Raw genomic sequence first — 23,024 nt, 5'->3', positions numbered from 1 at the left:
ACCAGTCTGCTTTTGCCCAAGCTGCGACTTGGAATGCTGACCATGGTAGGCGTGTTGACTTAAGCTGTGTTGATTTGGAAGTGAATGATGGAGTGGTCAGTCCATGTGAGCGGTGTTGTGGAGTTGTATTTGATGTTGTCGCTTGCGGTGAAGATGGGGTCCAGTGTGTGTTGGGTCTCAGACAAGCGTGGTGAGTCTGATGTTGCTCAGGCTGTCGGAGTGCTGTGCAACAGTGGCCGTTTCAGTCTTCCAGGTGAAAGGTGATGTCACCGAGGAGAATGTAGGCTCAGGAGTATATGGTGAGCGGATGGACAAATTGAGGGATGAGGTGGGTAAAGTTGGCTCGTGGTTCGGGTGGTCAGTAGGGGAGTGTTCCATGAATGGGGTGCTGTTCTCTGTGAATGTTATGCATTTGATAGGTTCCTTGTAGATGATTGCGAGTCCTCCTCCTGGCTTGTGAAGGCGGTCCTGTTAAGCAATCGTGTAGCCTGGGATTGCTGTGGTGATGTCGGGCGCCGATGAGGGTTTGAGCCAGGTCTCTGTGATGGAGATGATGTCGAGAGTGTCGCTGCTCAACACGTTCCATGTTTCGGTTATCTGTTTGCTGAGTGATCATGTGTTAAGAAGCATGCATAAGAGTGGGTGTTGATGTGCAGGTTTGCTGAGGCGTATGGTGTAGTTGTAGGCATTGTTTATGGTTGTGTGGCTTGTGTGTTGGGAGTCTAGAGGGCGTTGTTAGTACTTGCCTGGGAGTGTGGGTGGGTTGCTGTTGGAGAACTGGGAGTGGGTGCAGGTGAAAGCTCCTACTGTGGCGTGAGGCACAGTGCAGCAGCATTGGGGGAACGGCGTCCGGAGTCTAGCAGCCTAACGAGTGGTGCATAGTATCGCTGGGCGATGATCGGACCAGGGTTCCTGGCATTGGTTGCCGTCCAGGCACGGCCAGGCACAGACAGGCTTGCCTTTGGTGCACTGTTGGCGCAACCGCTGCTTGTCTTTGGTGCAGCTGCCATGAAGTACGTCCTGGGGGAGGGGAGTGCAGGGAGCCCTGATGTCATTTCCTGTGCTGATGGGTGATGGGAAATTAATTCCCCTTGCTTGTTTTCTTCTTTTAGTTTAACATTACTTTATTAGGGTTTCCACATAGAACAAAAGAACATTAGCATATTAAGAGACACATTCTGGTGTCCCTTTCCTCGGGAAAGCCATAGGAGCTTGCTAGAAAACTCCATAACTAGCCCCCACCCCGGGAACCTTCCCACTTCCGCCCTGCCCCTACCCCCTCCCTTAAGCATATCTACCCCCCTTCTTCGTGTTCTGAGAGTCCACTTGCACCGGATCAGCAAGGCGCAACAGCCTCGGGTATTTGGGTCAAGTAATCTCCTTAAATTCAGTAGACAGTAGCACTAGAAAGGGACCCCACATATGCGGAAATGTCGCTCCCTTACAGGCCAATGAGAGGGATATCCGTTCCATGCCCAGGATGTACCACATGCGATGCAAACAGCCCGTGTTTGTTTTCTTCTTTTAAAGAAGGTTATGATAGGAAACACTATGTAGGGGGAGGCTGCTGGCACTGTTGGAAGAAATCCTGTGTGTACTTTCTCTTGCCATCCTTTTCTGTAGCCCATATCTTGTACACACTGAAGAAAGGCTACTCATTGTCATTGCTGATGATTGAAACTATCACTCAACACCTTGTACTTCACCATCCAGATTTCCCCACTCGGGGATGAATGCACCTGCACTTCTCCATGCTATGTCGGTGCATTCGTTTTTGATGAATGAAAGGTAGCACTCAAGTAGTACTGGTTACATGATAGTATTCACCCTCCAAAGAGCTGACTGAATTTTTCTTTTAGGAGGAGATATTGTTCGCAAACTTCTTTCCTTGTCCTCATGTTTCATCGACTGATAATGTACAACAAATTTGATGATACACTTGTTCTTCAGTTGAGCTTAGAGCTTGTGGTAGGGTTACTGCCTTCATTGTGACCAGTGCTGTGTTACCTACAATGTGGCATATAAAGGAAGCTTTCATTCAAGACCACTCTTGTTGGGTACATTAACTCTTCCTTTCCCATTGCTGTTACTTTCAGAGAATGTCCCTAACATTGAATGTGTGCACATTTCTCCATAGAGCTAAGATTGCGTTGGTGGCATTCACTTGCCTTGTTTATTTCAGAGAGGTATGCAATGAGGCATAGTTTCCAATCTGCATGCCTTTTGCTAGCTTATCTTGACAATGTAATACACAATTTTGCCAGTAGAATCATTTTTCCTAGATATGGGCACGTGATACTGCCTTTCTCCTCCCCCCTCGTTTTTCTCATGGAGCGGCATCTTCACAGTTAAGAGCTTGAGAAACCAGAAACTATGAGTAAAGAAATAGCTCACTTTATGACAACTCTGCTGTTACTAATACATACTCCTGTTTCCAGCACCCTCCCTCGTACCACTAGACTTAAATCAATATTATCATAGTGTAAGGCTTATTTTGTAAAGCGGAGAATGATTGGTGTGCACACCTACATTGTGCCGGGGAGCTTGGCTTTTTATCTACAGAGACAGAAGCTGTGTATCAGCTTAGTAAATATCTGAAATACTGCTACATGAAAAGCAGCTTTCAGTCCCTCCACATGATGGCAGGTATCCAACTGTTTGGGAATGGAAGGAGAAAGAGGTCTATCATTGTTCATCATAGGTATCTTCATTAAATTCGTAGACCAGGTGCCTGCCTCCCTGATACAACAAGGAGAGCAAAGATATTATAATTGCAATTAAGATTCTTCCACTAACTTGCCCGTCAATAAGGAGTGAGGGTTGCCACCGTTCGAGTTCTGGTACTCTGGGGCTGGCTGCTGCCTTAGAGTGACTCCCATATTCCTCTCTGATGAGGCTGCTGCATAGTCAGTGTCCATAACATTATTTATTTGAAATGCAGAGTTTAAAAGGGCTTGTCAGTCCAGTTCTTTGTATAAGTTTGTTTTTAACTCTACTTGGAGTTATGAAAAGAAAGATAACCTTGCCTTTACATACGCAATGTCTAACATGTATCTGGAACACGATCGGTCTCTTTAGAAAAGTATTCTGTGATCCAACACACAGGTGGAGATATTCAGGTTTAAAAAAATGTATTACAGAGGCCCATAATTGAAAACTGTTTACTGGTAATCCAGATCTCATGGCGGACTCAAACCCTACCCTTTCAGGCACTTCCAGAGTGCATAGCAAATGTTTATATGTTAGCCAGCCTGTGGAGTCATGTAGGTCTATAATTATGTGTATATGTTAGTGAATGAGCTCATTTAATTGTCACCAGTCCTGTTTTTAAACTTTTATTCCTTTTCAGGTTCACATGTGCCGTGCTAAAGTGTCAACTCGTACATGTCATTTCTACAATAACGTGGAAGGTGAGGCTAGGGCATCATTTCCTGTTTTCACTGGGCTTTGCAGAGCTACCCGCCGTACTGCGCTATTATTCGAATCTCTTGTTTTTGCCAAGATTAAAGTCATAGGCTAAAGTAGCTGGCGGATGAGCATGATGGGTTGGAAGCCCTAAACTGGAGACGCAGAGGTTAATGAATGAGGTGCATTGACGTACATTGGAACCAAGCATTGCAGTAGAGGGGGGGGTGTCTAGAGATCATGGCTTGGGTGCATTCATTAGACTTTCCTGGTTTTGGAAATACCAGAAGGTGCTGAAGGCTGGGACTGATGAGCAGCCTTTGGCAGAGGAATAACAGTGCTGTTACTGTTTCCATCCTTTGTAGAAAAGAGTACAGAGAAAGATCTGGTCAACAACATCCTGGACATTGAGGACCTGGTTAAAAGTGGATCTAAGCATAGGTAAGGCAGGAACTGCCTGTTGTCCCCACCAGCATTCTGGACTTCCTAGGAACATTGGCTCTCCCCAATGAACTCATTTCTTTATTTTTGTAATGGTACCTTGTGTAGATGGGAAGTGATGTTCACCATTGTAGACTTTGGGACGAGTGCATGGTGGTTTCTCGCTTTATCCATCCAGACAGATGGAGTACTTCCCTGCCGCTCTGTAAGGCCCTCCAGAGTCTCTCTTTGAACTTTCCCCTATCTCTCCTTGAAGCTTCCTTGTCTTGTCTTGAATGCTCACCCTGTCTCTCCTTGAAGGTCCCCCTGCCTTTCCTTGAAAGTGCCACCTTTCTGTCTTTGACGGCCCCCCTGTCTCTACTTAAAGGCTCCCACTGTCTTTACTTAAGTGCTATCTTTGGCTCTCCTTGATGGCACAGTCCGTTTCTTCTTGAAGCAGGTCCTTATCTGTCCTTTAATCGTCTTCTTGAAGTCTCTCTGGCCATCTATAACTTTCCTTAAGTCGTTTTGGAAAGGCCAGGGCTGATATTGTTTTGTTTTGCTCTTGGACCTCAAATGCTTGTTATTCTCCGATATTGCACGTTGGCTTGTCAGCGGTAGGACTGTGCCCAAATCTTTTCTGCTAAAGTAAGTAATGTAACCAAGACCAACCCTATGTGCCCACCAGGACCAGGGTATATCTATAATATGGAACCAGTGGTCCTGTTGGACTCTTCCTCTAGGGCAGGGAACTGTTTATCAGTCAGCAGTACCCCAAGTTGATCCATCCATTCAATGACTGTAATTAATACAATATGCAAGCCTTCTTTCTGGACCATTCATCTTTTATATGCGTTTAGTATGCACTTTTGGCACAATGCGACAAGTCTCTGTTTTTTTCCTACATGGTGATTAAAATGTGTATACTAAACAAATATAAATAAAGAATGGTTCAGAAAGAAGGCTTGCATATTGTTATTTGTCATTGAATGGATGGATTAGCTCATAATACCGCTGATTGATGGACAGCGGTTCCCTGCCATAGAGACAGAGTCCCGGTGGACTTTTGTTTTCATATATAATAAACCTTTGCTACAGCACTTTGTGCAGGTTAAATCTATTCCTTTTTTCACACAGGGCCTGCCCCTATTACCTCTCACGAGCACTGAGGCAGCAGGCAGATATCATCTTCATGCCGTACAATTACCTGCTGGACCCCAAGGTAATCTTATCCACAACTTTTTGTGGTGCTAATCGGGTAATGGTTTTTTAATCATCTCTTATTATTGTGTTTTAAACCTATAATGAGTGCTTTTTTATGTCTTACTGGCTTACACAGGTTTTCTTATTGAACCCAACAACAATGTTGTCTTCTGAATTGTTGTTCCATCTGTGCCATGCCTCTTCCTTCTTATACGTTTCCACTATGTGCTAATGTGGAATCTTTGCATTCTGCAGAATTGTAAAATTGTAGGCTGTGTGCTATACACATCTGCGTTATTTAGGGTGCTGGGGAGGATTATTTAGGAAATAATGTTGCTGTATAAGTCAGTACGTTTCGAAAGATGAAATCTTCTGGCTTGCCGATTCTTACCAGTACACCCCTGAACTTATTAAATTTAAATAAATAATGTACTATGTGTTACTCTGGAGATCAAGGGAAAGTTAGAGAAGTGCCTCATGTAGTAAGCACAGAACTTAGGGTCTAATTCACATTTATGCGCAAAATAGAGGTGAGCGGAATTTGCGTAATCGCGTTACGCAAATCTCCGTAAAACGGTAAAAAATCTCCGCGAACACGCCGAAATTCCGCGAACACGCGGAATTGCTTGTTCGCGATGCTTTTTTACTGTGTGCAATAGCTGTTTGCGTGCTTTGGGGGGGAAATAACTCGCGAACATGCATTTGAGAACGCGAACAAGCAAAACATTTCGCGAAGTTGCGGAGCGCAGAATTTTGGGCAATTTCGCGTTCTCCCCGGAACGGCAAATTACTCAATTCCGCGAACGGAACGAAATTTACCGCCCAGATATGGTACATCTGCCAAAAATGTGTGGATGGTACGTCCACCATATTAAGAGTGTGTTGATGTCAATGGGAGCACTTTAAATACGTTGGGCGGGAGAACAGGTACTTCTTGGCAGATATCCTGCTCTAAACCCTAAATAAAGCTACCCGAATAAGTGAGAAATTTAATGAACATTGCATTCTAGTCTTTCTGAAAATTGGGCTATGGGAAGGCCCAAGGGGAACGTTGATTGGTGCAACTGGGGAGGGAGATGTGCAGTGTAGTAAAGTGCTGAAGGGCGCAAAGACAAGGAAGGTTTTAAGAAATTTGATGTTTAAAGGTTTTGTTTGAGTGAGGACTTTTAAAGACCAATTACTGGAGTCGGACGAATATAAACTAAAACCTGGCTGTGAATTGGAAACGATAGAAGAATGCAGATTGTTAGAAAACTCAAACACTGAGGAATGTGGAACTAGTGTATATTAGTGCCTGCCCCTCAGGGTTATGCACACCACTTTCTAGTATTATGTACATTTCCAAACCTTCTTTGAAATTATGATTCTTGAAACTTCTCACAGCAGAGCAACACCACTTATAATGTGTACCCTCACCTGGCGTAATTGTGTACCACCATCATGTTGTCAGGCTGCTATGCAGTGTTTAATTATTGAGGTTATTCATCATAAAATTCATTAGTGGAATGTTTTTTATTTTGATCGACACAAGACTGGAATGTATGTTCATTTCCTTCTGTACTGAATGAAGTTTGTCACCCTGTGTAACTGCTTGTGTTTTAGAGTCGCAGAGCCCACAGCATTGACTTGAAGGGGACTGTCCTGATTTTTGATGAAGCACACAACGTGGTAAGATGTTTACGTTACCTCCTGCAAGTAGCGAATGGGTTGACTGCTGGTTTGTGGACAGTCTCTAAGCCAGGCGGAAGTAAAAAAAAAAAACCACATGATCTTTATAAGTCGAGTCTACCTGACCGTACAAGCAGTCTGGTTTCAAAAGACCTATCGACAGCTTAAAGATCTCCCGTTGCATACCATTGATTGACTTTATTATCACTTTTATTTGCTTGCTTCTAATTTGGTGGCTTGGCTTGTGCATCTTGTGCTTATCTCCTCCCCGGAGCATAGCCTGTTTACTTGTAATTTTTGAAGCTCAATTTTTAGGTAACTTCTTTTTTCTTTTTGCTTGAACACTCCAGGAGATTGCATATGTTTTCCAGCTGTCTCCTTTTGTAATTCAATCCCCACTTTTCACTCCAGGTTGCTTTCTCATGTCCATGTGCTTCACTCCCCCATGCAGCTCTCTATTGAAGGTGTGTTTTTCTCGCGCCTCATCTTACGCTCCATGATCTCCCTCGCCTGTGTGCATTTGTGGTGTTCTCTCCTGCTGGTCCTCTTCCAACCCTTCAGGTGCTGCTTTGCCCCTTCCTCCCACATACTACCCTTGCCCCCTTCTCTCTCCACCACCCAACATCGGTTTGGTATACAAAAATTTCACACAAATGCTTTTTTACGCGGTAATGGTTTCCTATGGGGGAAAGAAAGATATACTGCATACAGGTAGTTGCAATCGTATTTCGGGAGACCCTTTTAGGACTTAAGGTGCTAGAGGGGTCAAGGTCACAAGATCCACCAGCAGTTTACGTTTAGCTACCCTGCGGTGTCCAGGTGCTGAATGGGTTGGTAGCCTTGCGCGCTACACATTAGGCAAAGGGGGGCAGGGGGGGTGCCTAGAAACAGACTGCAGAGGGAGACTTGAGAACTAGTCTGGGAGCTCCTAATGGGGGGTTTTGTTCGTGAGGGTCGTGGGAGCAAGGGGGCACAGTTGGTGTTCGTGGACTCAGGCTGAAGAACTCAGATGAAGAGGGGTTTTGGTCTGCTGTTCCCGTGCATCAAGGGCACTCGCAGCTCTCGGTAAGACCTGCAGAAGGGGATAAAACAGGACAGCTTGGCCACTGTCTGTGCTGGCCTCCGCAGTGCTGACGTCCCCTGTCAGCTGGTCGGTCTTTGCGATGTTGGAGTCCGGATTGGACTTTAAATAAGCTTTGGTTGCTGCAAGGGGTCTGGTGCCCTAGGTATTGGTCCAAGGCAGTTCCTGAGGGTCCTGGCGCCTCCAAACATGGTGGGAAGACGGATCTAACCCTCTGGAGCACAGTGTCCTCCTCCTGGGTGGCTGTTGTGTCGGTGGACCCTGCGGTCACAGAGCGGTGAACTGGACATTTTGTCTGTGCCTGCAGGTTGCAGGGAAGTGGCTCCTCCACTTCAAGGGAGATGCTGGTTGGTTGGTAAAGTGCTGACAGCCCTCAGCAGCTTTTGGAGACTGCACAGCTGCAGGACGAGTTGGGTTCTCCGCAATCGGGACAGGAGTAGGCAGAAATGGCTTAGCGCCAAGTTCGCAGTTAGTCCACATTTCTTGCTTCTTCTGCTCTTCTTTGGTCTCTTCTTTTTTAGTCAGGCATGTCTGAGTTCCTTGTGTCAGGGGTCACCTAAATACTGAATGTAGGGTCGATGAGGGGAGTGAAGGGTAGTAGCCAATGGGTTATTTACCATTGGGGGTCACTGCACCCCCTATATGACCACATCCTGTGGGGAGTGGGTATAACCCTGTCCCAGAGTTCCTAATACCACCAAAATCAAAATGGTGAAACCCTTTTTTCGTGGAGCTCATCAGGCAGCCCAAATTAGGGGTGTGAATAACTCAGTGGTGCAACACACCTACATGCATAGCTAATTTCCTTTCTGTCCTGGTGCCAAATGGGCCTCAGGGCATGGGGTGGCATCTCCCAGGTCTGGGGGAAGCCAGGGTCACTTATCAAAGGCAGTAAGGGCTTTGAAGCCTTGATATGCTAAATCACAAGCCATCCTGCTGGAGGAGGTGTGAATACTTTCCTCTGGAGCTGGCATTGGTTCTGGCCTCAGAGAGTGTGAGGTCAGAAACATGCCTGTGGTGGCTGGCTGGACGATACTAGTCAGTCAGCACTCTAAGAGGCTGGTCGGGGTTCATGGGGCACCTCTAAGGTGCCCACTAGGTGTGTTTTAATAAATCCAATACCGACTTAAGTATGGATTTATTAAGACAAGGTGCTTGATACCAAACACCATATGTTTCAGTAAAGCCATCATGTAGCTGGGGAACTCGTAATGACCAGTGCCCATTACATATACTTAAGATGGCTTCCCTGTTCACTTGTACTATCTAGTAATTGAAGTAGACAGCACAGGGGCATATCTGCTAATGGAGATATGTTCTCACATGTACCCTGCCTTACGGCTTGAAGGACTGCTCTAAGGGTGACTTACATATATTGCATGCACTGTCTGTGGGCATGGCACACAGGGTGTGTGCCATGTCATAAGTTCATATTTGTTTGCACCATTTCCCGTAGCCTGCAGTGGCTGTCTGCATGAGTTTGGTGGTGGGTTCCTTAGGGTGTCACAATATATGCTGCAGCCTTTAGGGTACCTCTTTGGTATCCATGCTCTAGGTACCAGAGGTGCCATTTACAAGGGACTTTCAGAGGTGCTAAAGGTCCTGCCAATTGGGGAACAATTGAACAGTTACCTTGTTTTAGGGAAAGAGCATTGGCACTGGGGACCCGTTTAGTAGGAACCCCTTCAGTCAACATTGCATCAAATACCAGGTAAAAAGTGGGGGTGACCATGTCAAAAAGGGGCACTTTATAAGAGTGTTTGTTTTAATATGATACCAAGATTTTGGCGGCTATGGAGACCCTCTGGACTTATTTTGCTTCGGCCGCAGTGGTGATTGCTTCCCTCCTCACCTGAATTCAGATTCACCCAACTATTTGGACACAAAAGCTGTAACAACAATGTGCCACCTATCTGTGCATTGTATTGATGCCCTCTTGAACTTTCTTAACCTCTATTCCATAGGAGCGCATGTGTGAGGAGTCTGCGTCCTTTGATATTACACCATATGACTTGGCCTCCGGGATAGAAGCCATTGGCCAACTGTTGAAAGAGCAGGCTGAAGGTTTTCAGCACAATGACGACCAACTTGAGTTCAACAGTGGATTGGGCCCGACAGGTTTGTTTGAAATGCGCTCAAATACCGCACTCCGCAAAAGGGAACCTGGAGGATGAGGGCCGGTATAGGTAGTTATTGGCAGGGAGAGAAGCTGCATAGCTGTTCAACTGACAGTGAAACAGCTGATCAATTGGATTTTAGGTTCTTCGATACATTGTAGAGGTGTAGCATAGTTGGTGAATGGGTGGGTTCTCTTTAGGGGGGCTGTTCAGTATCGAGTGGCGCTGAAGGAGAAGAGCAACTCTGTTTCTGAAGAGCAAATAGGCACCGACACATATATTTCTCTTCCTAAAGTTACCCTGCTCCAGCAGAGTCTCACCAGCTTCCCGCCCTGTATATCCGTGTGCTCCGGTTCTGGTGAGATGGGCAATGGTTTCGGTGAATATCTGCCCCATACGTTGTATAGTGGTTTGTTTTATGAAATTGACTTGTGCCTGTTTAATCTAAAAAAAAAAACCCACCAGCTCCCATTAGAGACCCCTTCCTAATGGACCCTGTGGATATTTCATGTCCCCCTTCACTGCTTCATCAGTGGAATGTTAAGCCAGGAAGTGAAAGGCTCTGAATATATTCCACACTAAGGAGTTGTCAAACTCCCTTGAGTTCTTTTCCTGAGAGCATGTGCAGCTCTCGCTGGATCTGCTGTCTTTTGTTTTTGTTTTGAAGCAGTTGAAAAAGCAGGAGTCAGGGAACCAAAATCTCTGGGCACTGAGCGAGATCCTGGTATTTCTGGAAATGAAAAGGCAGCTTAATTTGATGCACATTTTGAGCCATCTATGTAGTGCTGAATGTGCTATTAGTAGTAACAACTAATAGTCTCTTTTGGTAGCAGGGAAGGTTATGAGCCTGGGAATGGATGAGACCAAGTGATATGCTTGAGTTCTGTCGATGTCCACAGTTGCATTGTACTGCGCTCTACTGTACACTCGTGTTTACCATTAAATGTTGTAACAGCCCCATTTACTGCTCCTTCCTCCTTTGCCCCTTTCCTATGCCATGAGTGCCTATATACAATGTTCTCGGCTCAAGTGATTCCGTTTTTCCTCACAGGTCTCAACATGGAAATTCAAGACATAGCCAAAATTAAGGGTAAGGTGCAATTTTTAATTTTTATTTTTATTCTTCTAGTCATATTAGGTCTGTGCAGAACCTTTACTGCTCATTTAATGAGAGCTGCATCATGTGCCTGCAGAGCTGGACGTGTCAGCTGGTGGGGTTAAGTGGGAGGGAGAGAGTGGTTGCTAGGAGAAGAAACCAAATCAGGGAAACCCCTCAAGGTCTTTATAATGAAAACATGATAAATAAAACATGTAATGCCTTTAGATGACTTTCCCTGACTACATTCAACGGGTTCAGGGTCAGTCCAAGTTCTCTTAAGGCCAGAAGAAAATGCCTTGGGAACAGCAGAGAAACAACGAGTCCCAAAAGAGCAGCTACAACTCGTTCGCTGGGTAGGAGGCCTTGGATGGTGCCAAATAGTCTCTATAACCTACTATCACAAAAATCTACATAGGGCACCAGAGGCATGATTCTGTCTGCATCCTTTAACCCCTTCCAAGCTCATGACGAGCTCAGCTCGTCATGAGGTACACCTCTCGTACGCTCATGACGAGCTGAGCTCGTCATGAACCGCGGGTTTTTTAAAACTTCAGCGCACAGCGGGAAAATGCGCCGCACCGATGGTGTTAACTGTTGTGAAAGGATGCAAAACCATAAAAGCCTTGGATCTGAAAGGAGCATGCGAATCTATGAAAGATACCAACACTGGAGGTAAGTAACTTGTTTAATCTTCGGTACTGGGTTTTTCATACATTCACATACTTGAATTAGAATAGCATGCATTATTCCTTATGTAATCCATAAATGTGACAATCATAATATAAAGTAATATTTTAAATGGATAATCTATATGTACATATATAAAAGCAAGAAGAGGTTCACCTTAATGAAACGCATGGCACAAAGCTGCCTGGCCAACGGCCGTTCCTACTGAAGTGTCATCATCCAAGTAGTAATGTTTGGTAAATGTGTGCAAGGCTTCCTAGTTACAGCTGTACAGATGTCGTATAGAGAAACCTCAGCATGAAGGGCTGTAGTGGCCACCATTGGCTGATACATACACCTTACAGGAGGACCAGCCATAGAATCAGAGAGAACAACATCAATCCATCTTGCTGTTCCTTGATTTGAAAGTGGGTGCCCTTTTCCTGGGTTGCCAAATGCCATGACAGCTGATGCGATTGACGGAAGAACTTGATACGATCAATGTATAATGTTCAACCATCTGTGGGCGTTCACGGTATGCTAGGCTTTCTCTGTTCTCTTGGTAGGATTCTGGAAGAATGCTTTGATCATAACGGGTTCATTTAAATAAAAGTCAGAAGGCACTTTCGGAATCAATTTGTAATTGATGCGCAGGAGGACACTGTCCATATGGAAGCCTAAGAAAGAAAGTTTTTTCGTGAAGGCCTCTCCCCCCTCCTTAATGATGTCAAGACCAACAAAAGAGCAGTTTCCAATGTCACCAATTTGTTGCAAGCTTTGAGAATTGGTTTGTGTAGTGTTTTAATTATTTGACCAAGAAAGTATTTAATTCGCTGGATCTAAAACTTATCTTGGTAATAAATGAAACCACTATATGAACCGATCAATTGACCAAGAAAAGTGTTAAGCTCCTGTGTGCAGAATGGGGAGCATACTGAAGGGATCTCCCAGTACAGTCCTCTAAGGAACTTTATTATGATCCTTGTGGACATTGTTGAAATCAGGACATAGCTGCCAAGCAGACCCTAACAGAGGCACATTTGAGTCTGACTGCAAGTTGCAGGAGACAGGGGGGTAACTTGTTGCAGTTGAATCGATATTGTGGGGGCGACCATTATACTGACACAAGGTACAGAAATTCTTCCATTTTTGCTTTACAAGTTTTGGTGGCAGAGTATCCTCTGGGCCTGGAGTATCTAGCTGTGCAGACTCCAGGTGTTCAGGACCCATGTAAATAAGCTTAGGGAGGCAGGGTTGTGTTTGTGTATCCAACTGTTCTGCTTGGAGACTGGATTATGACATGTCCCTGGGGTACTTAGGAAAGGTAGAGGAGATCGGTGAACCCATACGGTTGTATGACGTTACAACGCATGCTATTACAACGCATACCTTTACCCTGACTTGCTGTCGGGGGTGCGCTGGAAGTTGGACTAGTATAATTTACTATTCCAACTCCAATATGTGCTACAGTAGGGAAGGTGTTCGAGTTAACTCCAACACCTCCTACCCCCTGCAACAAGCCTTTCGGGTTGAAACGACATGCGTTGTAAGGGCATGCGTTGTAACTCTTCTGTTGTAAAGGCTGTTTCCCACCCATACTGATGTGCCCATGCAGGAGCTACGGGGATCAGCCTGCAGAACTCCCTTTTGGCATTGTTGAGAAGTTGAGGAAAAGTGAATGAAAAAGTCTTGTAATATGAAATAAAAATGCACCTCCCCCTCAACCCTGGATGGCATTACCTGCTTCCAAAGTACTCGCATATTTCGTTCAGTGGTGTCTCAAATGGATCTAGTGCCAGATGACATCACTGGCAAAAGATCATGACTGCCAGAACATGACTCAACAGGCTCATGTGAGTCATTTTCCGTCCTGTTGAGCGCATCTGCCCACTTGTTAGCAAATTCTGGGAGATATTCTGCACTTTGAGATTCCATGATGCCTCACACACTTTATAAGGAGTTGTGCTTTTGCTGAGAGTGGCCAGGACTTTGTAGCGTCCCGTTTGTTTATGTAAAACATAGTAATGGTGTTATGTGTTTTCACTAGAATCGGTTACTATATGAACCTTGTAAGGAAAGACTTTAATTCCTTTTGAACTGCTCTGAGTTCCAGGACATTTATGTGAAGTTTCTTCCCTTGCATTTTCTACTGAGCTCTTGCGTCCAAACACTTGAAGAGAGAGGGGCATCCCACAACACATAACAATTCCACAGGGTCATAACAAAGTGAGCTAATAGAGGCCTACAGGCCAGGCCTCGTGTGAGATTTTTTGTGTGCTCCAGTCACCATGTCAGGTCTTGTTTGATTTTTGCACGTCAGCTGAATGTGATTGTTAAAAGATCCTCTAATCGGAGCCAATGGGCATCTATCTCTTTTTGTAGTGGGTGCTTCCACAGTTAACAGAACAAAACGAGGTTGCTTGCGACCATTGCTATTCCTTCCGCTCCAAGAAAAAACTTTGCGACCGTCTGGCTGTACGATTCAAAATGTCACGGAGGAGCGGAGACAACATACCAAACCTTTTCGGAACCGAGGACATCAAAGGGGAACACAATGCGTAAGCAACAGCGGCGGACAAAGTGACCTTCTCCCATGAAGACGGCTCCGTCCTGGAAATCCACGGTCTTCCACCTGTGCAGCCAGCCCTGATTATGTGCCACCCCACCTTGCAACCGACCCCTAGCAGAGCAGCCCTTATCTTAAGGTCGAACAGTTACTCTGGAGCAGCAGAGACAAACTGCAGGGTCACCACTTCCTTCGGGCCATGGTCGGCACTGACCGACAACTTCGGATACGCTCAGACACCGCTTGAAGACGAAAAAAACATCAAGGCAGAGTACTTCGGCACAGGTCTCCCCCATTTTGGAGTCGAGCCAACCTGTGCGGCCAACAACTTTGGCTCCTAGACAGAAATCCACATCAGAGCCGAGCCCATCGGTGCCGAAAACATCGGTGTTGGAGCCGAGATCATTGGCGCCCAGTGGCATGCTCAGCCAAGGATCAAGGACTGTCGAGCCCAGTCTTAAAAAGCTACAAGAGATCAAGAACCGCCAAAAACACCTGATGATCCATCCCCATACAGTCCGGATAATTACCAACCTTCTAAATGGCAACTGTTCTTTTAAGAAGCTTTAGACATGCCGCCTCCACCAAAGCAGAGGAAGAGAATGGACAAGGGTACAAGTCCTTTACATTTTGCGATGCCACCACCCCTCCCTCCTCCATCACACTTAGCATCACCTCCTGCTTCTCCAGTTGACCCTATATCATACACACCTCAAGGGTCACTTCCTTCAGATATAGGGCGACAGGGCTCTGGCGATACCTTTGACATCCTGCCACAGGATGATCCCTGGGATACATATGATACTGATGCACCTGCAAACCACCCCCCTCCCCCCCAATGATACCACTTCCTACCACAATCTTCTTGGTAGGGCGGCTACGTTCCATAAAGTGGACCACATTCCAGGGCGATTAAAGAATGATTCCTTTTTGAGACTCTTTCATCCACTCAATGCTCCGCTCAGTACCTTCCTATGCTCAAAGGCATTCTTTGTAATACCTCAGACATTTTCCAAGACCCAGTTCGAGCTAGGGTCATTAGACCAAGGGTAGATAAGAAGTATGAGCTTCCCCAACTGACCCACTCTACACCAGAGCCCAGCTTCCACCTGACTCTTTAGTGGTAGCAACTGCATGCCAAAGAGCCAACTCTCAGACCATTGGTGATGCCCCTTCACCAGCTAAAGAGATAAAAAAAAGATGCTGCAGGCAAAATGGTAGCTGCGCAATCAGCCAACTGTTGGCAGATTGCCAATTTCATTAGGCTGCTTTCCCAATATGACCAGGCTTATTGGGACAAAAAAGAGGAACTCCTCCAATATGAACATAAGAAAAGAGATTATGCTATCCTCTCTAAAGAAAGCAGATCTCAAACACCACCATTCCCTCTGCCCTAGATGCTGCGTATACTGCTGCTAGTGGGGTTTACTCTAGCTTCCTATGTAGGCATGCTTGGCTCAGTGTCTCATGTTTCAAACCGGAAGTCCAGAAAAAAACTACTTTATCTACCTTTTGATGCGGAGCATCTTTTTGGCCTGCAGGTAGATACCTTGCTAGAAAAAAATTAAAAAGGACAACGAAACCGCGCAAGCAATGGGTGCTCTTAAAACCCTTCCCATTGAGGGTCCTTTCACTGCTCATCCTACTGTGGAGGTTCCAAAATAACTTCCTCTGAAACCTCCACATCTTACCTACTGCTTGGCGGAACATCATCTTCGACTAGTGGATGTTGGATGTTATCCAACATGGTTATTGTCTGGAGCTCACTTCCACTTCTCCCAACATTCCACCTCGCAAACCCAAACTCTCCCCACAACACAAAAGGTTACTCAGGAAGTAGGTCCAAGCGCTCCTTCAAAAAGTAGCCATAGAACCCGTCCTATCAAACAAAAGGGCGTAGCAGTTTACTTATCCCCAAAAAGGACCGGTCTGCTTAGACACATTTTAGATGTTAGGCCCCTAAACGAATATATTCTCTCAGAACACTTTCACATGATCACTCTTTAAGATGTCATCCCGCTACTACAAGGCGACTTCATTAGCCGCATTCGACCTCAGAGGTCGCATACTTCTACATTCCAATCCATCCCGCACATCGCTGGTGCCTCTGTTTTGTAGTAAGTGGACATCATTACCAATTGAGGGTGCTACCTTTCAGAGTCACTATCAACCCAGGGTCTTCACCAAGTGCCTTTCGGTGGTGGACGCTCACTTACGCAGACAGGGCATCTACGTGTTTCCCTATCTGGACGATTGGCTTACCTAAAATCCCATCTTCACCCCTTCAGATCTAACCTTATCTAGGGGCAGTCCTCACCACAGAAATGGGCATAACCTATCCAACTGCCACCAGGATGCAATCCTTTCAGGCACTCGTTCCTCTTTTTCAGCCAAATCATCAGGTTACAGTCAGGACAGTTATGTGCCTCCTTAGCATGATGACCTCATGCCAGGTTACACGTGCGTCCATTACAGGTGTTACAATAGCCTCAAGCGGAGGGGCAATGGGAAGATCTAGTGTTGGTCAGCCTTCAAGATTGCCACTCTCTGCAATGGTGGAAAATCAACAACTTGTTAAAATCATCACAGTGGATGCCTCCCTGACCGGATGGACAGCCCATCCACAAGATTTGACTGTCCAAGGTCTGTGGAATCACAGTCAATGACTTCTCCACATAAATCACCTAAAGTTACTAGCTTTTCACCTTGCGCTGAAAGATTTCCTTCCACCCCTAATTGGCAAGTTAGTGCTCATCAAGACAGACAACATGATAGCCATGTATTACCTTCAGAAACACGGGGACACCAGATCCCCTCAGCGCTCTTTCCTGTCCCAGAACATTTGAAAATGGATTCTCTATCACAAGATCCACCTCTTAGCGGAATACTTGCCAAGAGTGGACAGCGACTTTGCCGACCTCCTCAGCAAGATGCGGCATCAAGTCTACGAGTGGGAACTCCACCGCAAGTCCTCCACCACTACTTTCAGCGTTGGGGATTACCAGAAATAGGCTTCTTCACCACAGCAGAAAACGCCAAATGCCCTAACTTCGTCTCCAGGTTTCCACACCACAGTCCAAGGGCAATGCACTATGGATGAGATGGTCGGGGATATTTGCTTAGCTTTTCCTCCTCTCCCTCGACTTCTGATTGTAGTTTGGAATCTTCGACAGACATTTCTCTCCCTCATCCTGGTGGCTCCCTCGTGGACACGACAGCCATGGTTCACCACCCTCCTCCAACTCTCACTGGTCCCACACAAGACACTCCCCAACAGGCAGGACCTTCTCCCGCAGAACCATGAAGAAATCGGGCATCTGGATCCCAGATCTTTCAACCTTGAGATCTGGCTTCTGAGGTCTTAGAATTTGGATACCTTGCGTGGATATTCTCAAAGAGGCGCGCAGGCCTACTACTCGTGTCTGTTATGTTGCTAAATAGAAACGATTTGTTCCTTATTGACATTCCAAACATTTTGATCCATTAACAGCCTAAGTACAAGTCTGCTACCTCTTTCACTTACAAACTTCTGTTTTAGCTTTCACATCCATAAGACTACAACTAGTGGCTGTGGCCGCTTCCCTTCAGAACAGGCAACACCTTTCTCTATTACGAAATCCCATCATTAAAGCCTTCATAGAAGGTCTTAAAAGAGTCTTTCCTCCTTGGGTCCCACTAGCCGCAACATGGAATCTTAACATTGTATTGACAAGATTAATGTGGCCCTCTATTCGAACCCCTCCACTCCTGCCCCCTCCAGCTTCAATCTAGGAAGGTAACGTTTCTGGTCACCATCACTTCTCTTAGATGTGTCAGTGAACATCAGGCACTAACCTAGGAAGAGCCCTTCATCCAAATACATAGAGATAGGGTTGTACTCGCACAAACCCTAAGTTTCTCCCAAAGGTGGTTTCACAATTTCAACTCAAACTATTGAAATTCCTGTACATTTCCCTCAACCTGACTCAGTTGCAGAACGTGCTCTCCATATATTAGACGTTAAACAAGCCCTCACTTATTATATTAACATAACTAAACCCATCAGAAGAAGAACAAAACAGCTTTTTGTTGCGTTCTCCAAACCCCATACAGGGAAAGCCATTTCTAAACCGGGCATTGCTTTATGAATTATTAAATGCATCCAAACATGCAATGCCAAAGCTAAAATAACTTTCGTTATCTTTCCTAGACCCCATTCCACATGGAAACAAGGAGCCTCTATGGCCTTTCGTGGGAAAATCCTATTGCTAATATTCGAAAATCAGCTACATGGTCCACACCACATACTTTTACAAAACATTATTGTGTGGATGTACTGGCTCGTTAACAATCTAATGTTGGTGAGGCAATTTTCTATACACTTTTCCAAACCACTGCAATTCCCACAGGCTAGCCACCGTGTTTTTGGGAGGACGGCTTTAGTTTGTACATATCATGTGTAGCTACAGCCACCTATGCCTCGAACGGAAAATGTTACTTACCAAGTAGGCATCTGTTCGTGGCATGTAGTGCTGAAGATTCACATGTGCCCACTCTTTACCCTGATGCCCTATGTTAGTTGCAGTCAATTTAATATTTCCTACTATGCTCTTTGCATAGACATCTGTCTATACTACACTTCGCTCCACATTTCATCCTCACCCGCCATGCGAGAAAACCGTCTAACAAGGGGGTCGATGAACATGCGCATTACCAGCAAGAGAAGGAGTCACTACCTCGTGACTCAAAAGACTTTCTTTGGAAAAATCACAACTTGCACAAATCCAGCCCAACACTAGATGGCAGGATTATGCACCTCATGTAAATCTACAGTACTACATGCCACAAACGGATGCTTACTGGGTAAGTAACTATTTCCTTCCCTTGCGTAGCCACTCAGGTATATATGGAAAAACTTGATGCCCTTATACATGTTAGAAAGCTGTCGCCAGGACCATGAACTTTGTGAAAATCCATGGTGCTGATCAAAGAGTAGAACCTTGATCTGATAATGGCACTTGGCTCTCTTGAAACGCTGATAACTGCCTTGCTGGAAGTGAGGTGTAAATGAAAGTAAACATCTTGCAGATGCAGAATAGCTATAAACTTCCCTTCATATAGTAGGTACAACTTTTCTTCCAGGGTTACCATTCTGAATGATTGTGTTTTTCAAATCTTTGTGCAGCTGCCAAATGCCCAAAATGAGACACCTCTCTCCCACTTTCTTTTTTACTAAGCAAAACCTGGAGTAGAACAGCTTTCATCGCTGTGATTTAATGACTAGTTTCCATACCATTTTAGAAAGTATGTCTGCCTGCAAGATTTCTAGATGTTGATGAATACGGATCTGCTTTGGCTTCCGGACACATTTGAGGGTATGCCTGTATTTTACTCCGGTTTAATACCTGTTGGTGAGTTTGAATTATGCTATCTTGCCATTGTGCATAGAGGGCAGAAATCCAGCCACCAATGGTTCCAGGTGGAAGAGGAGGAGGATACTCGGTAACCAAGCTGAAATGAAGTAATTGGCTGCATGATAAATCCTGCAAATAAAATCTTACATTGGACCTCCAGCACAACGTCTAGGAATGGTTTAATCCTATACGAATCTATGAAATATACCAACTCCGGAGAACTGCAGTGAGGCTCAGAGATGTGCTTCAATTTCACTGCAAGTAACTTGCCCTGAAGCTTGGTTTAAAAGTGTCACAGACGTTTCTTACATTGTTCCTCATGTTTTCTACATATCCTTGTATGGCTGCACACTGGAATGTAGTGATCCTTGAAGAGATAACAGTTTAGGAATTGTAATTTGTTGTTTACTTGCATTGTCTGTTTCTCCAAGGAGCAAGATACCCCTATAAAACCTAGCTAGCTATGAGGCTGAGTCAGCTGAGAATACTTATTGTCAGACAACTTTCACATGGTAACTCTTCAACAAGTACTTCCCCTCTTGCAGCAGGGTGACGTTCTGTCTACCCTATATCTAAAAGACGCCTACTTTCATATTCCAATTCATCCTGCTCATCGCAAATACCTCAGGTTTGTGATAGCAGGTACACCTTACCAGTTCAAGGTACTTCCATTTTGCATCACCACAGCCCCCAGAGTGTTTACCAAATGTCTCGCAGTAGTAGCCGGTCATCTCAGAAGACAATGTATACATATTTTCCCTTACCTGGATGACTGGCTTATGGAAGCGGGCACTCACCAGAACTGTATACTACACACTCAGACCACAGTACATCTACTTCATCAGTTGGGGTTCACAATAAATGGACAAAAATCCCACCTGTGCAATCTTATCTGTGAGCTTCCCTTAACACTGTCAAAGCTGTAGCCACTCCCAATGTAGCCAGGATTCACAATAGTCAGGCCACAATATTACAATTTCAACCCAATCAATCATTACCAGCCGGAGTCTTCATGCACCTGCTGGGAATGATGGCATCCTGCATTCCAACCGTACCTTAGGCAAGCCTTCACATGCGTCTTCTTAATAATGTCTCGCGCATCAGTGGAATCAATCACAGGGTCCATTGACCGATCTAGTGTTGGTAGACAGCCGCACCCATTGCTCTCTGCAGTGGTGGAACCCGCAACACTTAGCAAATGGGCGGCCTTTCATAGACCCGATGCCACAGACTATACAGACAGCAGACGCATCGTTACCAGGTTGGGGCACCCATCTTTAACATTACACAGTACAGGGGCTGTGGTCGGACAATCACAAACATCTCCACATCAACTACCTGGAACTTCTAGCAGTGTTCCTAGCAATCATAGCTTTTCTCACCCAACTTGTAGGCAAGACTGTCTTAGTTCACACAGTCAACATGACAGCAATGTACTACCTCCAGAAACAGGGATGGACACATTCTCTCAAACTGTCGCGCCTTGCACAAAGCATTTGGAATTGGGCGAGTCACCACAAAAACTATCTCCTAGCAGAATGCCTTCCAGGAGTATACAATCAGATTGCAGACCTGCACAGCAGACAGGCAGCAAATACACGAGTGGGAACTTCATCTTCAAGTTCTTCTTCCCTACTTTCAAAAATAGGGATTTCCACAGATAGATCTGTTTGTCACATTACACAACACAAAATGCCCAAACTTCGCATTGAGGTTCCCCACACTGAGCACCCAAAGGCAATGCTCTATGGATGAATTGGTCAGGGATCATTGCTTACTCTTTTCTGCCTCTCCCACTAATTCCATTACTGGTTCGGAAGCACAGACAAACGTCCCTCACACTGATCTTAGTAGCACCCACATGGGATCGTCAACCATGGTATGCCACCCTGTTAGAACTCTCAGTGGTTCCAGATTAAAAGCTACATCTCACGCCCTGCCTCCTCACTCAGAGCCATGGAGAAATCAGACATCCAAATCCCACAGAACTCATTCTAGCAATTTGGCTTCTGAAATCATAGAGCTTGGTTATTTACAACTACCACGAGGCTGTATGAATATTCTCAAAGAGGCTAGAAAGCCTACTACTAGGGCATGTTATGCAGCAAAATGGAAACAGTGTGTTGCCTATTGTAACAACAACAATATCAATCCACTTGATGCTTCTGTACAGAACATCAATTGTAATCTGTTGCATTTACAGCAATGTGGATTAGCTTACACATCCATTTGTTTACATCTAGCAATGGTAGCTGCATACTTGCAAAATAGACAACACTTCTCTCTATTCAGAGTATCAGTGATTAAAGCCTTCATGGAAGGTTTAAAAAGGTTGATACCACCTACAATTCCCCCTGCTCCAGAGTGGAACTTGAACATAGTCCTTACTAGGCCAGTGGGCCCACCTTTTGAACCAATGCACAAATGTCAGTTACAATTCCTATCATGGAAGGTTGCTTTCCTCATAGCGATAACCTCACTAAAAAGAGTTGGTGAACTTCAGGTATTAACTATACAAGAGCTTTTCTTTCAACTTCACAAAGATAGAGTGGTTCTTCGTACCAATCCTAAAGCCAGTCAGCTATATATGGAAAGACTTGAAGCCCTTGTACATGTTAGAAAGCTGTCGCCAGGACCATGCACTTTGAAAATCCATGGTGCTAATCAAAGAGTAGAACCGTAATCTGATACTGGGCATGGCTCTCTCGAAATGCTTATAACTGCCATGCTTGAGGTGAGGTGTATATGAAAGTAAGCATCCTGCAGATTTATAGAAGCTATAAACTTCCCTTCATGTAGTAGGTATAACTTTTCTCCCAGGGTCACCATTCTGAATTTTTGTTTTTCAAATCTTTGTGCAGCTGTCTAATGTCCAAATTAAGACACCACTCTCCCAATTTCTTTTATACAAATCAAAACGTGGAGTAGACCGGCTTTCTTCCCTGGGATTTGATGACTAGTTTCCATGCCCCTTTATTAAGCATAGAAATGTATCTCTGCCAGCAAAATTTAAGATGTTTATGAATAAGTTTCTGCAGCAACTTCTGCGAAAACATGAGGGTATGCTTGTATTTTACTCTAGTTTAATACCTGTTGGTGAGTTTGACTTATGCTATCTTGCCATTGTGCATAGAGGGCAGAAATCCAGCCACCAATGGTTCCAGGTGGAAGAAGAGGAGGAGACTGGGTAACCAAGCTGAAACAAAGTAATTGGCAGCATGATAAATCCCGAAACTGAAATCTTACAATAGAACCTACAGCACAACATCTGGGAATGGTTGAATCTTGTAGGTATCTATGAAATATACCAACGCTGGAGAACTGCAGTGAGGTTCAGAGATGTGCTTCAATTTTACTGCAAGTAACGTGCCCTGAAGCTTGGTGTGCAAGTGTCACAGACGTTTGT

The 23,024-nt window shown here is 45.0% G+C and overlaps 1 protein-coding gene across 2 annotated transcripts in view; it reads left to right on the top strand.

The window, feature by feature from the left end:
• RTEL1 (regulator of telomere elongation helicase 1) overlaps positions 1-23,024 on the top strand; it is a 246,674-nt gene that overhangs the window by 44,205 nt on the left and 179,445 nt on the right. For both annotated transcript variants that reach the window (XM_078651687.1, XM_078651688.1), the window contains exons 6-11: positions 3,350-3,410; positions 3,771-3,846; positions 4,963-5,047; positions 6,631-6,696; positions 9,742-9,895; positions 10,946-10,984. In XM_078651687.1, coding sequence (XP_078507813.1) covers positions 3,350-3,410; positions 3,771-3,846; positions 4,963-5,047; positions 6,631-6,696; positions 9,742-9,895; positions 10,946-10,984 — 481 coding nt within the window. The remainder of the gene's footprint in view (positions 1-3,349; positions 3,411-3,770; positions 3,847-4,962; positions 5,048-6,630; positions 6,697-9,741; positions 9,896-10,945; positions 10,985-23,024) is intronic.

The sequence above is a fragment of the Lissotriton helveticus genome, chromosome 7 (genome assembly GCF_964261635.1).
Source record: "Lissotriton helveticus chromosome 7, aLisHel1.1, whole genome shotgun sequence".
In the NCBI taxonomy this organism is placed as follows: Eukaryota; Metazoa; Chordata; class Amphibia; order Caudata; family Salamandridae; genus Lissotriton; species Lissotriton helveticus.
The sequence above is the reverse complement of the archived record's forward strand: the minus strand, read 5'-3'. Positions and strand labels throughout refer to the sequence as shown.